At 37.4% G+C, this 21,795-nt stretch overlaps 1 protein-coding gene across 3 annotated transcripts; it reads right to left on the reverse strand.

Moving 5' to 3' along the window:
- Positions 1–277: 277 nt before the first annotated feature.
- cbx1a (chromobox homolog 1a (HP1 beta homolog Drosophila)) lies at positions 278–17,144 on the reverse strand. Of its 3 annotated transcripts, none has more exons than XM_066642725.1 (6): positions 16,974–17,144; positions 5,312–5,408; positions 3,383–3,560; positions 2,429–2,603; positions 2,142–2,233; positions 278–1,497 (listed from the first exon to the last, which is right to left on the reverse strand). In XM_066642725.1, exons 2-6 carry the CDS (start codon positions 5,358–5,360, stop codon positions 1,353–1,355), a joined length of 639 nt encoding a protein of 212 aa, XP_066498822.1. In that variant the 5' UTR covers positions 5,361–5,408; positions 16,974–17,144; the 3' UTR covers positions 278–1,352. The 3 variants fall into 3 exon arrangements, with proteins under 3 accessions (XP_066498822.1, XP_066498819.1, XP_066498820.1); XM_066642722.1 differs by having other exon boundaries at positions 2,142–2,236; XM_066642723.1 differs by lacking the exon at positions 16,974–17,144 and adding an exon at positions 16,236–16,283 and having other exon boundaries at positions 2,142–2,236.
- Positions 17,145–21,795: the final 4,651 nt, after the last annotated feature.

Consider the following 21,795-nt stretch of genomic DNA (forward strand, 5'->3'; position numbering starts at 1 on the left):
CCACTAGTCTCTCGAACAGGGCATCTACACACTAAGCAAACACCAACTGAATCACATTGAGTGTGTTGTTTAGCAGGTTGTCAAGCATGTTTAAAAAAAGGCAGATTGAATTGCTGACATCCTGTCACATAATAAAGTTGATTTGTTAGCAAGTTTACCTTAAATTTACACTTAGTAGTTCGATCTGTGTTTGTCAAGGACAAGATGCAAAAAATTGAGTGTCCTGCTTAAAATAATATGATCAGGTGCAAAATTTGTGTTGCCCTTATTATAAAAAAAAAAAAAAAAAAAAAAAACAGGATTGTGGGAACAGTTGTTTCTCAAGCTGAGTGTGTCATGGGTACAATCTTGAACCACATTTTTAAAATAGCGATGATTCATTACTGGCAGCCTTTTGAAATGCACCTAAAAGTAATCCCACTTAAAACTTACAATACAGATGTTTACATATCAGTAACCTTAAAGCTACCACTAAAACAGACTTCAAGACTGGGAATTTTAAGAATATTAGTTCTGATTTTTTAAACTTTTAAAATGGTGCTGAATAAATATGTATCTATCGACCCACAACAGATGAAAATAAATCCTTACCAAATATAAAACCAAAAGATTAACGTGAACTGATAAAAATATAAGATTCAAATTGAAGCCTCTTTCAAGTGATATTTAATGCCATGAGTGTGTATGAATACTTTTAAATGCTTTAAAATGATGACTCGGCTGCATCTCTACACCAAACGCCATAGAATCATTTTTGCAAAAAGAAAAACAAGCACAAAATGCTGCAAATCACATTCGATCTATTGTGACTTAATGTAATATGCATTGGGGCCCTGTTTAAATTAAACACGGATACGAAATGAACATTAAACATATTTAACCCCCCCTTTTTTTTCTTTTTTTTTTTTTTAATAAGAGCTTGAGTGACAAGAGGGGAAAAAAAGCATTTAGCTTTAAGAATGAATGTTTGGAATAGTGGCCCACTCAGCTTAATGTCTGTATCACCACAATGTTAACTTGGCAGACTACATGTCCCATAATCCAGGGGGGAAAAGATACATAATGAGAAGAGTTCTTGAGATTATTATACAAAGAAAGAAAAACACCTTTCACACTTCACAATAATCTGAAGATGACTCCACTTCTGAATGCTTGTGTGTTTTACAGATATCAAGTGTTCAAGTTTATGGCAAGAAGACAACGAAGGGGGGAGGGGGGGGGGAGAAAAAAAAAAAAATGCATGGACATTTCTGCTGCCCCATCTTTGCACTTTTTACCATAACTGCCATTTTGTCCCCAAAACCACCAACACATTTTCCTGACCCTCTGACCTGCAACCTCTCTACCGTTGGTTAGTTCTTGTCATCTTTCTTATCTTCTTCCTCAGTGGGATACGAGTGCCACGTTAGCCGTTCCTCATAGAAAGAAATAACAACCTGAGGGCACTTTACGTTTGCTTCCTTTGCTGGTACTAGATCTGCCTCATCTGAATTTTTCCTGAAGAACAGTAGAGAGAAAGAGCATATCTCAAATGAATGATTCTTTTCAGTACATCAAATTATGTACAACTTCTTCTGAAAGCATTCGTGTTCACGCTCATTTATAACAGACATATGCATACAAATATTTTACTTACTTTTGTGCAAAAAACAGTGAACCTAGACATGAGTTTCTATTTGTGAAGACGATTATATCGGCCCAATATTCATGACTTTTTAAAGACTTTTTTAGGCAAAATGGTAAAATCAATATAAAACGATACAGGTATCAGTAAACATTTTAACCATTACAAGTAATAAGAGCAATTGACTATTTTCAGATTACCTCTGTTATGAAAAATTAAAACCTGGGATGTTTGTCTGGACATTTCTGTAGCATTTCACATCAAAACACTGAATGAAACAACTAAATCTGTAGTTAGTTTTTATGAATTGTGTAAATCAGCAGGTAAGTTGCCTTCCCCTGACCCCCTTATGAAAATACAAATGTGCAATGACCCAAGTGGTTCAGAAGTTTAATGAACAAAGACTTAGATGTTATTTTCATGAGTTAATTTATTACAAGGAACACACTAGTGTTTAAGACCACACCTGTCACTTTCTTTTGAATATATATTTGAGTAGATATACATCTTCACTCACCACTTCATGAGGAACATCAACTCTCCACTGGAATCTGTGGCTCCAATAATGCGCTCAGGATCCAGTCCCCGAGCAAAACCCCTGGGCTTCTCCTGCTGGAGGGAATTGAAAGGAAGAACACATTAGCATCTAGACTGAGGTTCAAAATGTGAGCTTTTGTATCCTGCGTTATTTGATTTAAATTATTTTTATTAAATGTTAAAAAACATTATTATATGTTCATGATAAATCTATTAAACATCAAACTGTCCTGTGAGGATCCTTAATGTGATGTCATAATATCTTACCTCATCTTTTCGCTTCTTAGACCTGTCTTCACTGCCTGTCTCGTTGTCTGACCCGCCTGCTTTCCTTTTTCCATCTTTTTTGTCCCCATCACCAGCTTTTTTCTGGGAATTCAGGAACTCTGATATCAGGTCTGGACAGTCAAGGTTATCTTCGGGCTCCCATGTGTTGTCCTCACTGATCAAAAAATTAAATCAGTCAGTAAAGCAGGCTATAGCAAACAAACTTCAGACAGGGTTTAGTAAGTGATTTATGCTCATATTTCACAGCAGTATACATTACTGAATTCAACATACTTTCAACCTGCAGTAATACCTTATTTAGTTCATATAAAGCTTTTTTAATTAAATTTACTGAAAATGCGGGATTTGAAAACTATGTTCTTCCCATACACAAAATAAACAATCTGTAAATTATGATAGACTGAAGATTCAGATTTTGTACCTAGGGGTGTAAAACAGTAAGAAGAACAATAATAACACACTGATCTATTTGTGCTAAGATGGACTGTGCTAATTTCTTATTTGCATACATTTCTGGGCTGGATATTATTATGTACATCGCTATAATATTGTGTGATTTGGTGTCTTAAAGTATAGTCGACACTTCTACTTTGAAACTGTTATGATTTGATATCTCAAACTATTAAGCTTTAGTTGTTAACATTGTTTGTAGATTGTGAATAATAAATGACATTTTACAGCTTTAAACCTACCTAACTGATATGTCCCAACCTCATTTCACCTGTTATTTCATGGAACAACTGTCCAATAATGTAACAGGTATAAACAAGAAAGTTGAGGCCATATGGGGAGAGACTCTCATTGCAACCATGTTGCGAAGGAACTAATGAATGACTAAATTAAAGAGAATGTTATGGCAGCATCTAGTTACAGTTCAAAAGGAGTGCAATTGAAAAGATGACATTTCACATGGCTCGATTTTACTAAACTCACTCTGTGAAGCCTTTCCACTTGAGCAAGTACTCAACCCTGCCCTTTACCACTCTCCGGTCCAGAACTTTCTCCACCACATATTCTTCTTCCTCTTCTTCCTCTACCACCTCCTCCACATTCTTCTTGCTCTGTTTTTTGCCTCCAGTGGCCACCAGTTTGACATCTGTCTGAGGGGGTTCTAGAAAAGAAAGTAAATGATCATAACATTTTAATGTATTTTTAAATAATGATGCATTTTACCACAATCAGAGCAAATAAATCCATCATTGTTTTAAGCTAAAGATATATTGTATTCCATATGGCAGTATCACTGCAGGTTAATTGTATGCCATTCATAACTTCATTGAATCAAATCTTTAAGATTCATGATTCCTGTCATGATTCACAATAAAGATCATTTTGGAAGCAAGTAATACATTTCATGAATATCTGTCCCAGAACATAATCACTGAGATTCCAGCCAATCAAAAAAATTGTTTTAAAAAACATACATAATGGAATATTTTGGCAAAGAATTTTTCCTTTTATAGTCAATCAGATGAGGCATTTTTGACCCAAGATTGTTTGTAGATCAGAATAAAAAAAAGTCCTCATGGCCACATTCACCTGATTATGTGAGTCAGCCAGGTCATAAATCACTGTTGCAAACTCACAATCTACTCACAGAACATGCTTTTCAAGGGCAAGTACAAGGAGTGTTTTGTTGTGCAATAAAGCACAGGATATAACTATCTATGAATGTTTTTAACATAAAATATATCTAATGCAGTTTAGAGCAAGTAGTAATATAATATAATAATATAAACTTAAAACCACCAAAAGTTTAGTGGTCCAACACCATGCAACCAGTAGGAAATAAACCAGTAGGACTAGAACTACAAGACAAAAATAGCACCTCTATTTTTATTTAAAGAATTTGATGTTTCATTTTTTCCACATGACTAGTGTCTATTCTGAAATCTGAAAGAAGTAATGCTGTTAGGAAACATGTGTAAGATCCACAATGGATCTTACACACTGACTGCAGAACAGGGAATCTAAAGAAATACCATTACAAAAACACTAAAAAGACACCAGACACCAAGAAGAAACAAGGGTTCAAAATCAATATCAGTGTTAAAGTAAATGTCAATAATCAATATTTTCTAAACTTTCCTTCTTTTTTTTATTCCAACCTTTTGCAAATATACAATGAAACCAAGCACCTAGCTTCTGAGAGAAAGACAGCCATCTTAACTATTTTGTACAATAATCCTTTAAAAACAATGTGTGTTGAACTGGAAAGATGATATAGTTTTAAGTAAAGTGACATCCTAGTTAAAGTAACATGCAAAATCCTAAAATAAATTGCTCTTCTGTTCATGTTTAAGCCTTACTTATCGATAACACTACACCATAGGCAAAGCACAGCCCAGTTCATTTTCAAAATTAGCAATAGCATGATCACAAAAACACAAGAAAAATGGGATATGGGCAACAGGGACAATCAGACAAAAGCCATGGACAATCTGAGCAATTTTCCATATACCTGAAGCATGTCCTATTAAGAGCAGTGGCAGAACAATTCAACAGACTTTAGGAAAGTGCTGTTGAAAATGACTGAAAACAGACAGCAGAACTTATCGCAAATGCTCTGTAAATTGTTTCTAATTTTACTAGAGGCAATAGAACTGCATGGTTTTTACTGACCCAAATGTGGCTCTTCCTTGAAATAATACATTAAATCATATATCAGCACTAAAAGCTACCTGTTTTGTAATAATGCTTTAATCCAAGTAATATTTAATTGCAAGTAATATATCTATGAATAGCCTTGCAAACAGAGCCAAACTGAAACTTGCAAGCCACCCATACAACAAACATTACAAAAACCAACCAACCAACAAACAAACAACTCATAGGTGATCATAGTAGAAAGTTATGAGACACCTGAAGGGACACTTGAAGGGACACTGCTGGTGTCTGTTGGTTGGCTCATCCTGGAGGAGTAGATTCCGCGGAACCTTCCGGTTCCTTTTCAAAAGAGCTGAATAGAGTGAAAGTGTAGATCAGGGTGAAGGGAGTAAGGGTGAGGGGTCAGAAGGGTTCATGGAAGTGAGAGAGAGAGAGAGAGAACAACAAGGCAAAAAGAAAACATCATTCATTACATTACATAACATTATCATGAGCACTGTGTAATCCTAAATCTCTTTTTCAGGCTAATTTCTAATTTGCAACAGTAAACAATGGAATTTTTTTCCAGCTGATATTTAAACATCAATGACAACACAATTTTGAAATGGTAATAGAACTGCAATGGCATACAAGACTCAAATAGTTATTATTAATACTCAGTTAGAAAATGATATGCAACTGTAGCCTTTATGTTACTGAGATTAAATACTGTGGCATATATACAAGCGATGACTAAGGGCATGAAGGAAAAATAAATAAATAGATAGTCTTAAAACATGGTGTTAAAATTAAACAATTCTAAATATCTAGAGGTAATTTATAAAATATATATTTTTTAGGGTACAGGGGGTCCTCGACTTACGATGTTGATCCGTTCCTACGTCGAGTCGTAAACCGTTTTTCAGTGCAAGACGGAACATGTGTACATACTGTTCGTAAATAACGTACAGTAAGCACTTATCTTAACGACTGGGGTGACGCAGTCTTCCTCGGTCCCGAGCTGCGTAACCGTGTATTCTTCCGACGCGCACACCAAACACGAAGTTCGCGTTACGATGTTTACGACGCAAAACCACTTAAGTCGAAACAAGGCTGTATACAGTAAACGGGAGATGTGTCGTAACCACAAAACATCGTAACTCGGGACTGACGTAACCCGAGGACCTCCTGTATTTGTTTCAGGTACAGAGTTTGATAATGGAATTTCAATTAAATAAATCCAATTTGTGTCATGAGGTACCAAGGTGATGAGCTGCCACGCAGGCTTCTATCCTTGCAGATGTGAGCAAAATAAGTCAGAACTAATCTACCCTTACCACAAAAGCTTTAGAACCTGTGGCCCTCTGCTCCCTTTTTATGGCAGATAGATATTTGCAGATTTTCATGGGCTGTATTTTTTTGACTTTATGAAATAGTGTGCTTATTATGGAGCACGCTGTTGTGTTGCTCTGAGGCAAAATAAATAGGCAATAGCTCAATGTTCATGCATTTAAAATTTTACATTGAGCCTGTTGCCAATGTTGACACAGACTGGAGATGCGAGTGCTTTCACTGTGCTCTTCTCACCCAATGAAAATGAGAACAGCAGCAATAACTTGATTAATTAATAGGTAATTTAACTTATTTGGTCTAGATTTGTATTTGAGACCAGATCTTTTAAAAAAGTTTGAATGTATTCGCCAGAAGGTTTTAAATCTAAATATTTCACCACCTCACGAGTTCCTGTTCATCAAATGCCATAAAAACTTAATTCAAACATAAAAACATTCAGATTCAAACAATGAGTCAGTGATTTAACTCTATAAAATATTAATAAATAAATGACACTACAAGACTTTTAAAGTTGGGACAGATTATAAACAGACTGGGTATTTTTATGGAGACTAGAATTGTCAGGCACACCTTACACAACTAGGGATAACTCACTTCACCCCCCCAAACTCCCAAACTAAACACGCAGCTGTGACACACATATGGACGTACAGCTCACAGTGGTTATTGTTTGCATTGGTATGTGTGTGGATCCACAAAAAACACATAACATGTAGCTATTTGGGTCGTGTGAAGTCAGACCGGTCTCTACACACGGCAGAGTGAGCTGGAGATTTGTAGAATAGCACATACTTGGGGCTACATTCCACCTTAAATGGTTCAGAGACATTTGCGGTAGCAGTATCGCACCAGTGCTGTGTAATTTAAGGTGGAACGGAAAATTAGAATAAAGGCTGTGATGGGGAGTTCTGGGGCTCACTGTTCTTTCGTGTAACAGGTAATACTGGTTATTTAGGGACATGTGCATCCAGCAATATGAAATATCTTGTAGTTTTCCATAAATGTACTGTTTAATTCTTCCTCTATCTCCTGAATGTACCTGTGTTTATTTTCTGTGCTGTGTTCTCATTGGCTGTTGACAGGACTCAGCCTCAAGTTGCTGAATAGTTTACACTATGCAAATTCATCCAAAGTCTGGTCGGGAAAAAAAAAAAAAAAAAAAAAAAAAAAGTCTGATATGCTGCAACTGGTCTAATATACGATTTGGAGGCAAAAAATAAATCTGAGTTGGAACCCCTCACACACTACCTGACTAACTGCGACTGCACCAGAGTCTGCAGACAACTAGCACAGACTGGAAGTCGTGGCTGAAAGTCCTGTAGTGTAACCCCAGCTTTATGTATAAGGCACTCTGTGTACGGATCTATGACCTTTGTGAAGTTTAAGGCAAAAAAGGACACAAGGCATGGATCTGATAACAGATGGAGATATGGAGTGTACAGCGCTGGCATGCTAGGCCATTTATTAAAGATATGAAGGAAGTACTCCTTTGGAGAGAAAACAGTGGTTATGCAGAGCTGCAGCAAAGTGCTAAAGCGACGAAAAATTCCCTCATTGTGGAAATGGACAATTTATCATAATATTGGCCTCTATAATTTGTTGAACGTAAAAGGCTGAAATTAATGTATTTCAGTGAGCATACACTCGCTGCATTACAAAGCATTTCTGTTTCAAACTACTCATCTAATTTTGTGTGCTTTTTTACATTTTAATGTGTGCTTTGAGTGACAGAGCGACCATTCTGAAAAATCACAGGTCTTTGTAATACTTGATAAACTGTAGGTTTTTCAGAAGGAAGGCACTATATGCATTTTCATAAATAATAAATTCATTATCACAATCACATTTTACCAAGCAGGTTCTCAGAAGACCTGTCACACTAATTCAATTATCAACTTATCATACGATATATAAACATTCCTTCAATATTTTTGCTGACCTCACTATATAAGAAAGGTATTTAGATACAATTTTGGTCATATTGTCCAGCTCTAAATTCACCTAGGTAAATACACAGGAACAGTATGCAGTACCCAGTGTTTCACTGCTGTCAGAACAAAACCAGGCATTTCGAAGATCTTAACTTTACATCCAGAGGAAAAAATCCACAAAAACTATGTTCACATAGGGTACATTTTTGTAACTGGACTTCAACCTGCTCCCTTTCTAATGTCATTAGAACTGTACAAGTCTGCGTCAGAATATTTCCAAACAGAGTTAAACCAGAGAAGAAAAAATAACATAAATAAATAATAAATAAAAAAACCGGACTGAATATATAACAGAATCAAACAAGAGCAGAGTAATAAGAACCAATTAAAAATACCAGAAATTAGCTTTTGCTCACTTATTCCCTCCTTATTGTTGCATGCGTGTGAGAGGTGTGTAATATATTTTAATGTAATGGCACTTTGTCCACTGCATGGGTCCAACTTGACTCCTCTTGACTTGGCTTTACGGGACCTGATCCCCGGTAGCTGTTCCACTAGCACAGCTCCCCCTCGAAATGTAGTCGGTTAAGTTGCAAAACTAAGTCTCTAATGGGAACTGTGAGCTTTGGAACCCACAACAATGACAGCGGTAATGTTATGCATCGTTTACTTACCCTGTGTTTTTGTTTTTTGTGACTGAACACATCTCCATGCACCACTTCAGACTGATCAGTAGTTTTTCATTCTTGTTGCACTGTCCAGCTCTTTTGCTGGAGAGTTGAATAAAAACAAATAAATTCTAATGTAGTTTAGAGATTGTACAAAATGGTTCATTTGTCCTGGATGTCTACATTTTGTCGCCAATCAGCACTTTGCATGTTTCACACATCACTAATCTGCTCACGTGGAATCATGAGTGAGCAGGTACTTAAATGGTGCTTTTTCACTGCTTGGGTCTGGCTCTACTCAACTTGGCTCACTTAATGCTTGTCGCTTTTCCACTAGCACAGCTCCACTGCGAAATAAAGCCAGTGATGTCGCAAAACCCATTCCCTAACGTGAATTGCAGGCTTTGAAATCCACAGCAATGACAGTGGTATATTTAGGCACCGTATACTTATCGTGTATTTGTTTTTTTTTTTGTTTTTTTGCTTTTGGATTGAACAAAGCTCTGCATCCCAGGTCTCTAAGATTAGTTTTCCTTGTTGCACATTCGGCTTTCGCCGGCAATTTCCGTTGGCCATCAGCCCAAGAAGCATTTAAACCTGTTCAAAACACATTAAAAATCTGCTAAAAAAATAATGTAAATGCTGCTGTAACTTACAAGCAGTGAGTTTGTGTGATTTGATTTAAATGAGCTCTTTTTTTTTTTTAGGTGATTTACATGTCTCTCGCCAATCAGCACTCTGTAAGGTTTACATGTCGTGATTTAGTACCTACTTGGCAGGGTTGGAACCTGTTCCATGCAGTGGAAAAGCACCAAAAACGTATCCAGTTCCAGGGATCAGGTACCAGATTTGCCTCATGGAAAATCGGGCTGGCCCAGAATATTCAGATATTCATTTGTTGTGTAGGTATTTGGTAGGTTTGTAATTTTAAGATTTTGATATTCTTTTTTTTTTTTTTTTTAAATAAAATGTGGCGATAAAGGCAACCCTCCATTCCACATGTATTCAGCCTTGTCAATATAATAGTCGTGAACGAAGCATAAAACACGCTACAGCATCCTATAACAATGAAGCATGGCAAAGCTACAGTTCATTTTGTCAGCTTTACGCCTCAAATTAGTACACTTCCAAGAAGCTGTGGGTTTTTGTGTACACTTCTTGCTGTTAGTGGCAACATGTATGCATGACTTAGTGAACGACTCAGCAGGCGGTAATCTCCTGTAAATAATAAAGATTTAGGAGATGCACAATACTGACTACCTAAAAGCTTAAATTTTACAGGGACTGTCAATCAATCTGCTGATGTCCCACTGTGGGTTTGTGTATACATTTTGGTCATATAAAATGTTTTATAATATGGCAAAGTGTGCCGGAGGTATTTTCACTAACTGACTGACTAAATCAGAATATTTTGCTGAAACTCACATGCAAAACGACTAGCTCTTGCCACAACACTGGAGAGATGAGGGGTACATTTATTGCAGATAAAGTTGTACCATTTTATGTGGGTTTGTGCCTTTGCTCGAAATATATTATTGTAAAGGGAAATAGTGCAAAGAGTCAAACAAAAACATAGCTATTTCAGTGCAAAATCCCTGACAGTACTGTATTCAACATCCTTGTATCCAATCAAGTTCAGTGAGCTTGGTGACCTTATATAACCTTAAATATGCTTTTGTTTGTGGCTTAGGCAAGTGCTAATATAATGCACACTTTGTTGATCCTAATGTTAGTATTAGGGATTCACCGATAACGCTTTTTCCCCTTTCGATACGATACTGCTATTTCATGTTCAAGTATCAGCCAATACCGCGTACCGATACGAACTCTGTCCATTATAACTACTAAATAGATGCCAGTAAATCCAAATATATATATATTGCTATACTTACAGATTTTATTTTGTTAAAGCAGTGTTCTGAACCACTAATAAGATATAATAAGCTTGAATGAACAACATTTACTTCTTTATTATCTGCACATTAAAAAATGTTGTTTCAGAGCCATAAAAAAATAAAAAATAAAAATCAATATTTCCACAATGCAGTAACAAGTACAAGTAGGAAGACATAGTCTAGCCTGACTGAACAGCTTTTTACAGTTATGAGAATATATGTCACGACTGTGAAAAGCATTTTCTAAGGACTGCTGCTGACCTGTGTTAGCATGCTCCTTTGTGTTTGCTAGAATGAAGTCCGTGTCCTTTGGCACACCTTAAGCTGGGGTTACACTACACAACTTTTAGCCCGATTTTAAATATTTTGTCCTCTAAACCGTGTTTCAGACCAGCCGTGGCATATCAAAGGTTTATTTTTTCGACCCGAATTTGGACGTAGGCGCGTAGTGTAAACTCTCCACCAACTCAAAGGCTGAACCAGTCCCTTCAACAACCAACTAGAAAAGAGCACAGAAAGTAAACACAGACATGTGCAGTGTAGCACGGATTAAACTGTAATACTATGAAAAACTACAATATATTATATAGTGCTGGATGCACGTCTTCAAATAACGAGTATTACCTGTAGGAGAACATGGTGTGCCACCCAAAATGCTGTTACAGCCTTTATTCCAACTGAATTCTATTTTCCAATCCACCTTAAATGACAACACTGGCGCGTGCTATGGCACTGTTTCTGAAACATTTAAGGTGGAACGTAGCTGCAACTGTGCTCTTCTACTAACCTCCAGCATACACACATACATATATATAAGGAAACATGAGTTCCATGTTTGGTTTGGGGTTCTGTAGCGTTATCCCCAGTCGTGCAGTGTGTGTGTGTGATATATTACCGGTCTCCGTAAAAATCGACAAAAACAGTTGTGTGGTGTGGTAGTGCGAATTACCCAGTCTGTTTATAATCTGCCCCAATTTTTTATTTGCGCTGCATCTAGCAGCGTGCATGCACGTCAGTCTCTGCTTCATGGGGTATGTGTCGAAAAAGGCTCTGTATACTACATGTAGGGAATTAGTTAGCAGTGGGCCATTTCCAATGCACCTATGGTATTGGTGCTCTCTGTAGCCAATACTGATACTGTGTCTGAGTGTCAGCATCGATGGCAATACAGATACGGTATCGTTGCAACACTAGCTAGTATCCCCAGCTTGCTACCAAAATCTGCTCCAGTATTGAAAAATGTTGTGGAAAATGAACAAAGCTGAGATTTGCCACTTTTCACTAGTAGAATTAAAAAGTTTCATCTTAAATTAGAGGTCTGCACTGGACTGATTTTTATTTTTATTTTTTTTAATAAACTGCACTCCCGCCTGCTCCTGCTTGAACTAGTCACTGACCCGTACGCTCCTGCCAAAAATCTGCAGCATTTGTAGTGTTTCCGCGCACAAACTAGATGTTTTCATTAGGGATGCAACTATATTAAGTTTTTGGGGCCAATATGACAACCAATAATTAGCACGTTGGAGTAGCCGATACTAATATCAATAACAAATAATTTATCTTCACAAATTCATTTGATTAATGCAAAGATTTTTTTGATCATGAGTTGTAATAAGACAACCATTCTCTTCAATATTTGTACATTTCTGTACTTTTTTATTTTATCTTTAAGTTTATTAGGTTTAGTTCATTTATACTTTATCAAACCTTTACTGATGGTCATGAGTGGTTTCTAGAGTGGCACTAAGTAGTGCAGCACCATTTTTTTTTTTTGTATAACAAGGGAGTAGGTGAGGGAGAGTGAATGAATGTGTGTATTTTTCATCGTGTTTCAGTAATAAATTCTAAATGACTCAATATCATCTTTTACATGTTTAATACAAAAAGGGCTCCTGCTCTTTGGTCATGGGAGGCATTCTTAGGTCATTTAACCTGTTGTGTGTGCACACATTGTTTACCCCGCTATCTGAGTGTCTCTGACACTTCACAATATTTTTTACACTCAAACCTGCAATAAAACCAAAATCCTTTATAGCGAAGGAGATCTTTAATCACAGAGTCTATTCTCTGCTGAAACTGTGAAAAACGTACACATAGCAGACATAGCTGTGTAGTTACAGGCATCGATGCATATGCGCAAGCACAATAAGGCACATGTTCAATATCTGACCATAAGAATAACTTGGGGGGGGGAAGAGAAAAAGAAGAGAAAAAACAAAAAAAAACAACACTGATATGAAGCCCTAACAACACTCAATTACATCTAATAAGAAGGCTATGTATTGTGGACCCTATCCTCCCCATTTCTGATTTGCCAGTGAGACGCACACTATACAATGCTATGGCAGTCCAGATGAACTAGGCTTACCTAGATGTACTTGTTTTTCAAACAACCCTCATTTCATTCTTTTCACCTTGCCACTCAAATAAGGAGCCAGAATGTGTTACTTGAGATGCAACAGCAAATTAGAAGACAGCGTGAGCTTCAGTTGAGAATTTCTTGCCTAAACGTTAACACTATTTTAAAATACAGTGAAACTGTATCAAGAAGCTGCCACACAAACTGACTGCATATTTAAGGTAGAATGTAGAAGACACCCTTTTGAGATTGAACAGATTGTCAGAAGCAATCTTCATCTTCAGTCATCCATGAAAGGTCAAACAAAATATATGAAAACCTTTGTGAGCCTCAAATTGCTGAGGAAACTTTCTTTTAATGGAGTTAACACATTCACTAGTTTATTTTCTGATTTGTGTAGGCTAGAATTGGAGCTTATTTTAGGTCTATATTGTGGCTTAATTCCTATCCATATTCAGCTTTTTTTTCTTACATTCCCTAAATTTCAGTGCTGGATAGACGAGCGCTGTGATCCATGCTCCCATTAAAATGACCATACTTTAGTGTACTTTTATAAATACCATCACCTAAATAAAACAGTAGACAAGGTATTTCAATAGGCTGAAAGTAACATATCAAAATGTTCTCAGCTCTCTCCAAAAGAAGGAGATATGTATAGCCTAAATCAATGGAAAAGAAATGGTAATTACAGTAATAAGAAATTGTTTTATATTTATTTCCATTTGATTCACTGTGTACAGTTTGGGAATACTCCAGCAAATAACAGTAATCTAAGACTGCACAAAGGAAAAAGGATTTATCCTGAAAAACAATGCATAACTCTGAGCCAACATCTCTGCCATTTCAGCAAATATTTCAGGCTTGATCGGGTGACATAGAGCAACAGATATTTTTCCTCAACTTAGTAATACTACTTTTTTCTATATTTAGTGCTGCTTTAATTTTAGTGGACTCACTGCTTGATTTGATTTCATGACATGTATTCATGGTTCGTGTACCTTTCGATAACTGGTTTTTCATTTTTAATCCTACAATAGAAAAAATGGGAAGAACAACCCATTTTTCTTTGAACAATATAAATGTCACTGATTTAAAAGGCTAAGCACCAGCTCTATGAAAGTGTCAAACAAATAAATACAGTGGAATTTGAGTTCCTAACTTGTGTTTATTGATAGTCAGAAAACATGTTATTTCTTACTAATTCAAGGAATAAGGTTTAAATTTAAGGTGTTTGGAAACTCTAATAGGCGTCTTGCCTGTGACGTAGATGGTGGACAACAACTCTAGAAGTTGCACTTAATTTAATGCAAAATGACAAAAAGGTGTGTTGTTTTTGGCTGCAATCATTCATTCATTTTCAACTTTAAATGGGCACTTTGGAAAGGACCATCCGCTCACTCCGTTATCTGTAGCTCATTTCACTGGCGCTTTTCCAACAATATGGGCATGTAAGGACACCAACAAAAGGTGTTGAAGAGCCTCTGTAACATGGAGGTAAACAGGGTAAGGACACTCACTTCGCCTGTTTTAGTTGGTGTTAGTTAACGTTAGCTTGATTTGCTAAACTCGGTGGCTCAGATTATACTCGGCTACGTAGCTGCATTACGGAGGTTTATAGTGTCGGGTTCGACTTCGATCACATTTACAAGAATAACGGTACCTCTACATTTGAGTTTAGCTTATTGCTAGGCTATTGTCATGAATAATGTTGGTTATTTAGCTAGATACTGTCATAACTGTTTTACCACGGCGTTGTTCAGCTGTTGTCCACCAGTGATGTCATGGTTGCATTCAAGAATTTCCGTTGCGAGCTTGTGTTTTTCCCGTCAATTTAATAAAATTGTCAGTTTTAAAGCAAATTAAGCTGCTATTTTTATTGTAATTCAAACACATATATTTAGCCAAAACCGTAAGCTTTTAAAACTAACAGAGCCATATATTTTGAAACGGAGGAACTTATTCTGCTGGTACATACTTGACCCATTTCATAATTGGGTAACGGACGGTAATTAGATTTTTCATTTCATACTACAAATTCATATAATGTAAAAACTAAATTTGAAATCACACAAATTTGTAAAACTGAAAAATGGACCATGTTTATTTTTCTCAAACCGAATCTTAACACTGTCATCAAGGCAACACACGTTTTTATAAATGGTACAATATACTTAAGTACATAAACTAAGCAATGCATGTTTTGCCTCATTAAAGTAATTTCATAATGACTTGTTAATTTTAACCAAATTCATTGCATGCGTTTAGTGACGTAACAGTGACATTGGTGCTTAAACATGGGCTTCTGATTCTCTATTTGTTCTGAAGCAGATGTGTTCCCTGTAATAAAAAAACGAATGTTGCTCCTATGTGCATTTGGCCTTGAAGTGCCAATGTATTTTTTGTTTCTTATTCTTTGTGAATTTTTGTTTTGATTTCAAAGGGAAAAAATAAATATTGTTTGTTTCAACATTACATGGATTTGGAGTATGAAATGTAAACACATTTTAACATGTGTTTTTAAAATGAAAAAAGAATGACCAAAAAGTACACAGACCACTCATGCACTTTTGGTTCCATTGTAGTAGGCGTATCTTTCTAAGACCCCAGTTCCAGGTTCCGCCGTTATTCTCGAGTCTGCGTGGTTTGATTGGTCGGTAAATGTGCAAGCCTCGAGAGGCTGTAAATCAAAATGCGACGCGGACTGATGCCGGTCTGTTTTCACGACCCAACTATCAGGCAAACCACTGCAAGAAGCACAGACGAACCGTACTGGGCCCACGTGGGGAGACGGTTTGGGTTCGATGGGCTTTGGCTCAATTTAGAAAGGTTGAGACCGTTTCAGGTGTTCACCTATGGAGAAAAAAAAACGGCTCGCCGCTATGACACATTGCAACACTAAAAAAACAAACAAAAGAAACAGCACGACACATATGTAATTGTTTATCATGGATGTCTTCGTGTTTTGTGAGTTTAAATGTCTGCCATATCTCTCACCTGGTCTTCGCGCGTGCACTAGTCACCAGTATATTCGAATCAGTGAAAGAGGCGGCGAATGAAGGAGAATAAACGACAGCTAAAATAAAAACAACGCAACAAAAGTTGTTCGTTTTGAATAAATACTGTTGCCTGTATCTCCTACAAACACGTTCGTATTGCCGCAGAACCATACTAAAACATTCAACTGGCCTCCTCCTCAAATTGCAACTTCCACCTTAAATGGTCGAGTTCTTGTATTCTGTGAGGGACGGGGCCTGAGGCGCCTGAACGCCACTGCTGCACCATTTAAGGTGGAATTAAAAGTTACCTTAGAATCCTAAAAAGCCTACGCTATCTTGTTTACTTACTACCCAATAACAAATTAGCTAACGTTGATTAGATAAAGAAGCCTAACCGAGACTATTTTCAGATTATTCAATTGATCTCTGCAGTGGACTTGATGAGGAATTTGCCTCGTAAAAGGCCTCGGTCTGTGGAGATACTGCTCAGTGCTAACAGCATTAACATATCGACTCACGCCCGCTTCTCCATGTTGACCTGAATCAGAGCTGAACAGAACAAACACAAATCGAGACCCCATCTATTTATATTGCCTATTTTTGTATATCTCATTAGTCTGCTATTTACCGTTTGGAAACAGTCCATCGTTAGCTGCAAAGAAATAAATATATTTGAGGTGGTGTTGCTTGGCGTGATGTTGTTCTGAAACGCTGCTCAGTCTCTCAATGGACTTACCTTGAGTTGAATAAAACAACGACGCAGCAGCACCCAAACGAGTGCACAACCCTTATAATAAATTTAAAACGGCCACAGCAAGCATGAAGTGCTTTTAAAAACTGGATTTTGCTAGAAAAGACCTCTAACGTTAGCTGCTAAGACAAAAGATACACTGAGCCTGTGCGACCCGCCAATTCTGACGTAGAAGAATGGGGAACCATGGGAGTTGAAGTCTTTAGTGTTTTCCGAGTTGCGATATGTTAAAGGGGAAACATTTACGATTGTGGGGAAGCGTTTTCTCTGTTAGACTTAAATAGTTCCGTGTCTTTTAAGTTGGAATGGTATATTTGAGAAAAAAAGACTGTTTTTGTACATTGCTGAAGTATAACTTGTCTAAGTGTTTACTGTTTGAACTACCACAGAAACACATTTGTAACTCGAGTTGTTTAGTTTTGTAGCAATTTTGGTAATGCGCTACACTTTAAGTAATTAAGAACAGCAGAGGTATGTCAGTATTACCCACATATGAAGCACGATTTGAGCAATACTCTTTTCTCAGTTCATGCTTTTCAAATTATGGAGTTCTCTCCATTGTCTAAAACCTCATTTTCTCTCCCATCAGCAGAGAGAGAGAAAGAGAGATGTACAGTTTCTTATTCATCCTCTAGTCCAGGGGTAATTAATTAAAATTCATTAAGGTCCATTTAAAGAACATTTTCTCAAGCCAAGTTCCAGAACATAATTAATAACCTGCATTATGATCAGTGCTATATCTTGCCTATTGAAGTAGACGTTGTTATCGCAACATTTTATGTAGTTAACAACTGAATGTCAAATCAAATACCCTTTCAATTATATTTCAATATAAAACAAGATTTATAAATATTATAAATAACATATACTCTGAATAAAATAAATGCATATGCAAATGTCCCTAACACAATCACAAAAGTGGAATCCAAAAGTGGCAGTGCAGGTAGCTAGAAGCTCAGTAGAACTAAGGGATGTGATTGGCCAAGTACAATGCGGAAGAGCAGGCCTTGGGTCAGGTGATTCCTGAAAATCTTTTAGTAAGTCCACATCACCAGAGTGAAGGCAAATGATGGCTAGTTTTATTCACAAGCAGGAGGAGGAGGCACGGTTTGCAACAGCAACGTCACAGGCAAAACAAGGCCAATGGCTTCAATGGGAGAATCTAGAGAAGTGGAAGATTTCCTGGCAAGAGTTGTGGGTGATGGAGGCAAATCGTATTAAGTTTTTGCTGGGAGGAATATATGACGTCCTTCCAACACCACAAAATCTTGGACAGTGGATAGGTGAAGACCCTTGTTGTGGATTATGTTCAGAGGTTGGCACACTGAAGAATATTCTATCAGCTTGTAAAGTTAGTTTGTCACAGGGTCAGTATACATGGATACAGTCAGGTGCCAAGGGTTTTAGCATGTTTGTTGGACAGCAAACGGCTGGAGGTTAATGCATTAACGAGTAGCTGTTGTAATAAAATAGTTAACTTTGTGCGTGAAGGGGTAAGGTTTCCAAGAAAGTGCTCAGGCTACAAATATTGGTAAATGGAGTGAAGCACGGGATTGGAAATTGCTGGTGGACGTATGAATAAAGCTGCAGGTCCCAGAGTGCATTGTGTTAACTACACTGAGGCCAGATATAGTGAGGCCAAATAGTTTATTTCATAGAGTTAAAGGTTCCATTTGAGGATGCAGTAGATGAAGAATTCGAAAGGAAGAAGCTGAAGTATGCAGACTTGGCGACTGAGGTGAGGGAGTGTGGTTGGCAGGCATATGTAAGACCATAGGAGATAGATGTTAGAGGATTTGTAGGGTGGGGGGGGTCTGGGTCTGGGACGCCAGACTTCACTGTTGAGCCTTCTGGAGGTATTGTGGGCTTAATTCAGTGATACAGTGGCTGGATTGGGTACTCATGTGTTGGGCTCAATAAGTAACCGTAGTTGTTAAGGATAGCCGGTTGCTAATCAGATCATAAACGGCCACAGCAAACTTAGTGTTGAGTTGTAGGATACAACAGAAATATTGGTGGCTGCAGGTAGGAAGAGTGTTATGGGCCCTATGTGAAGCTCTGATGAGTTGGCATAGGATATTTTAAATCTTATCTTGTGTATGACTATAATAATGTAGTTGCAGTGGACTTACTATTTTACATAACTAGCAAACTGATTGGCTGTTTATGCTAAAGGACAGGAATCCATGTTCAGTGATATGAAAATTTTAACCCATAATCATTCATTCATTCACTCATTCATTATCTGTAACTGCTTATCCAGTTCAGGGTCACGGTGGGTCCAGAGCCTACCTGGAATCTCTGGGCGCAAGGCGGGAATACACCCTGGAGGGGGCGCCAGTCCTTCACAGGGCAACACACACTCACACATTCATTAACCCATAATCATTCCCTTTCTTTCTGATTTCAACTCACACCTTGAATGTGTCGCAAAAGAGCATTTATCATGTCCCTTGGGCTAAATTTACTGGCCCTAGGACAATGGTGTCTGGAGCCCTGCCCCACATGTGTCAATCATTTGAGTCACAGCACCTATCATAATGCACTGATCTGATTGGCTGAGTAGCCTCACATGTGATATGCAGAAACGCATGCGATTAGTCTGGTAAGTTCCTGGAGCACTAAAACTGAACCGTAATGACTAGGAGAGTCACTCCATTTAAAACAAACACTGTTAAATATTAAACAGCTCTTAATAGGATATCAGTTACAGGACCAGGTCCAGACAGCGTCTAGGTCCAGACACAGGCCGTGGGCCGCATATTCGTGACCCCTGCCCTAGTCCTTCATCAGTGGTCACAGGAACCTGTTAGATGGATATTTTTGGTTGGTGGACTATTCTCAGTCTGGTTGTGCTTGTTTTTTGTGTTTTTCTAATAAAGTCAGTTAGGCTCCTCAGGGCCGATGTAAACATACACATAATATATTATGAATATCTTCCCAAAATCTAATATGTTTCTGCTGTATTCAACTAGTATTGCAATTCTTTCTATGTAGAATGGGTGATGATTTTCCACCCTTTCTTTGAGGTCCGAGCAATTTCATCCTTGAGCTTGCAGCAATTCATATCCTTACACAAGACTCATCCAGAATAAATCCACTCTTATTTTGAGGCTGACAGAATAAAATTTGAGTCTACTCGACTACTCGTGAGGCTCATCGAGTAAAACCAGCACTCGCCAACACTCGGTTCTGTTATTCAGAGTCTTGCACTAAGTAAATCCAACTTCTGAATTATCTGAGCTCCTCAATGGTAGGCTCATAAATGTACGGCTATCTCGATTCTCCATGCATGCACCAATATGTGGTATATGGGCTGGTAATGAGATTACACTAGGAGGAAGACCTCCATAAAACCATAAAGATCTGTGAAATCATAACCGCAATTGAAAGTAAGAAAAAACAAAAAATGCAGCTTCTCTGTCTCAGTGCTGTGTGTATTTCTGTGGTATTCAAAAACAATGTTTTGCTCACAAGAGATAGAGGTCTTTCAAAATAAGGACTTTCATTAGAATAATAAGATCATAGCCTCAAGGTTGTCAGTGAGGTCTGATGAGTGTGTTTTATCATATTTCTGCTTTGTGATTTTTATTTAAAATTTGCTGTATGCTTCATATAACCCCCAAGTTTAATTTTATACAAAATGTTCAATATACTAAATTGTGTTCAGATGAACTTTAACAAAATAAAATAAGAAGCAGAGCCTGTCACAATTCGCGGAGGGTGGACTGATGGAGACGGACACACGCTAAAACACAGTATTTTTAATTAAACAAAAGATATAACAAAACAAAGACAGGCAACTACGGAAACAACAAGATAAAGGAAATGAAACGAGGAAACGACAGAGACAAACAGACCGTACTAAGCAACATGACAGTGAGACATTGGAGGTGAAATAACAAGACTTACAGGAAAGAAACCACATGACTTGGAATTGAAAGGAAACAAAACGACATGACGAGGAATGAGAATAAAACAAAACAACATGACTAGGAAACAAAAACGAATGACCGATACCAGGAAATGACACAAGGGAACTTAAATACTACATACAAACGAGACACACCTGAAACAGATAACGAGGAATATGGACAAGGAAGCAGGATAATATGGACAATGACAGGATGAGTGCATGACAGAGCCATACCTTCACAAAGTTGTGATAAACCTTAAATACTTATAATGGCATTCATGGTTTCTAACTCAGATGTACATAGACAAGAAAAAATAAGTTAAAAAGTAAGAAAATATTATAACACTGAAATCCTTACCAAGGGAAAAATCTGTAGCTTGCTACTTACAGAGAATGTAGGAATCCATTGCTGCTTCCAAAATGGTGTCTGAATGGTATCCCAATGGGGTTTGCCACACAGGTTGTAAGTTAACCATATATAACCGGGTCTTTGATCTAATGCTCCTTATTGTGGACCATTCTGTTAACTGTGAGTGGGTGAGTGAACATGCGATGCCTGTGTAGAGTGTGATGGAAGCATGGTATGAATTCACTGAATTCTCCCGAACATTAACATCTCTATTCACACATCGGCTCACCCAGACATTTGTACTGGGGTACAAGCAGCACAAAGTCTTTTAACCCTTTCTTGTCTGAGTGGAACATTCCATTTTCGGACACTATGAAACATAGTCCATCCATCCATCCATTATCTGTAACCGCTTATCTGTAAATACAGTACATAGCATAGACTATATATACACACCATTATAACTAGAAGAATCAGTTCCTTTAAATGATATAAAACCCAGTATAGTTATTTAAGTGTAATATAACCAAATCTATACAAAA

This window comes from Hoplias malabaricus, chromosome 13 (assembly GCF_029633855.1).
Source record: "Hoplias malabaricus isolate fHopMal1 chromosome 13, fHopMal1.hap1, whole genome shotgun sequence".
Classification (NCBI taxonomy): domain Eukaryota; kingdom Metazoa; phylum Chordata; class Actinopteri; order Characiformes; family Erythrinidae; genus Hoplias; species Hoplias malabaricus.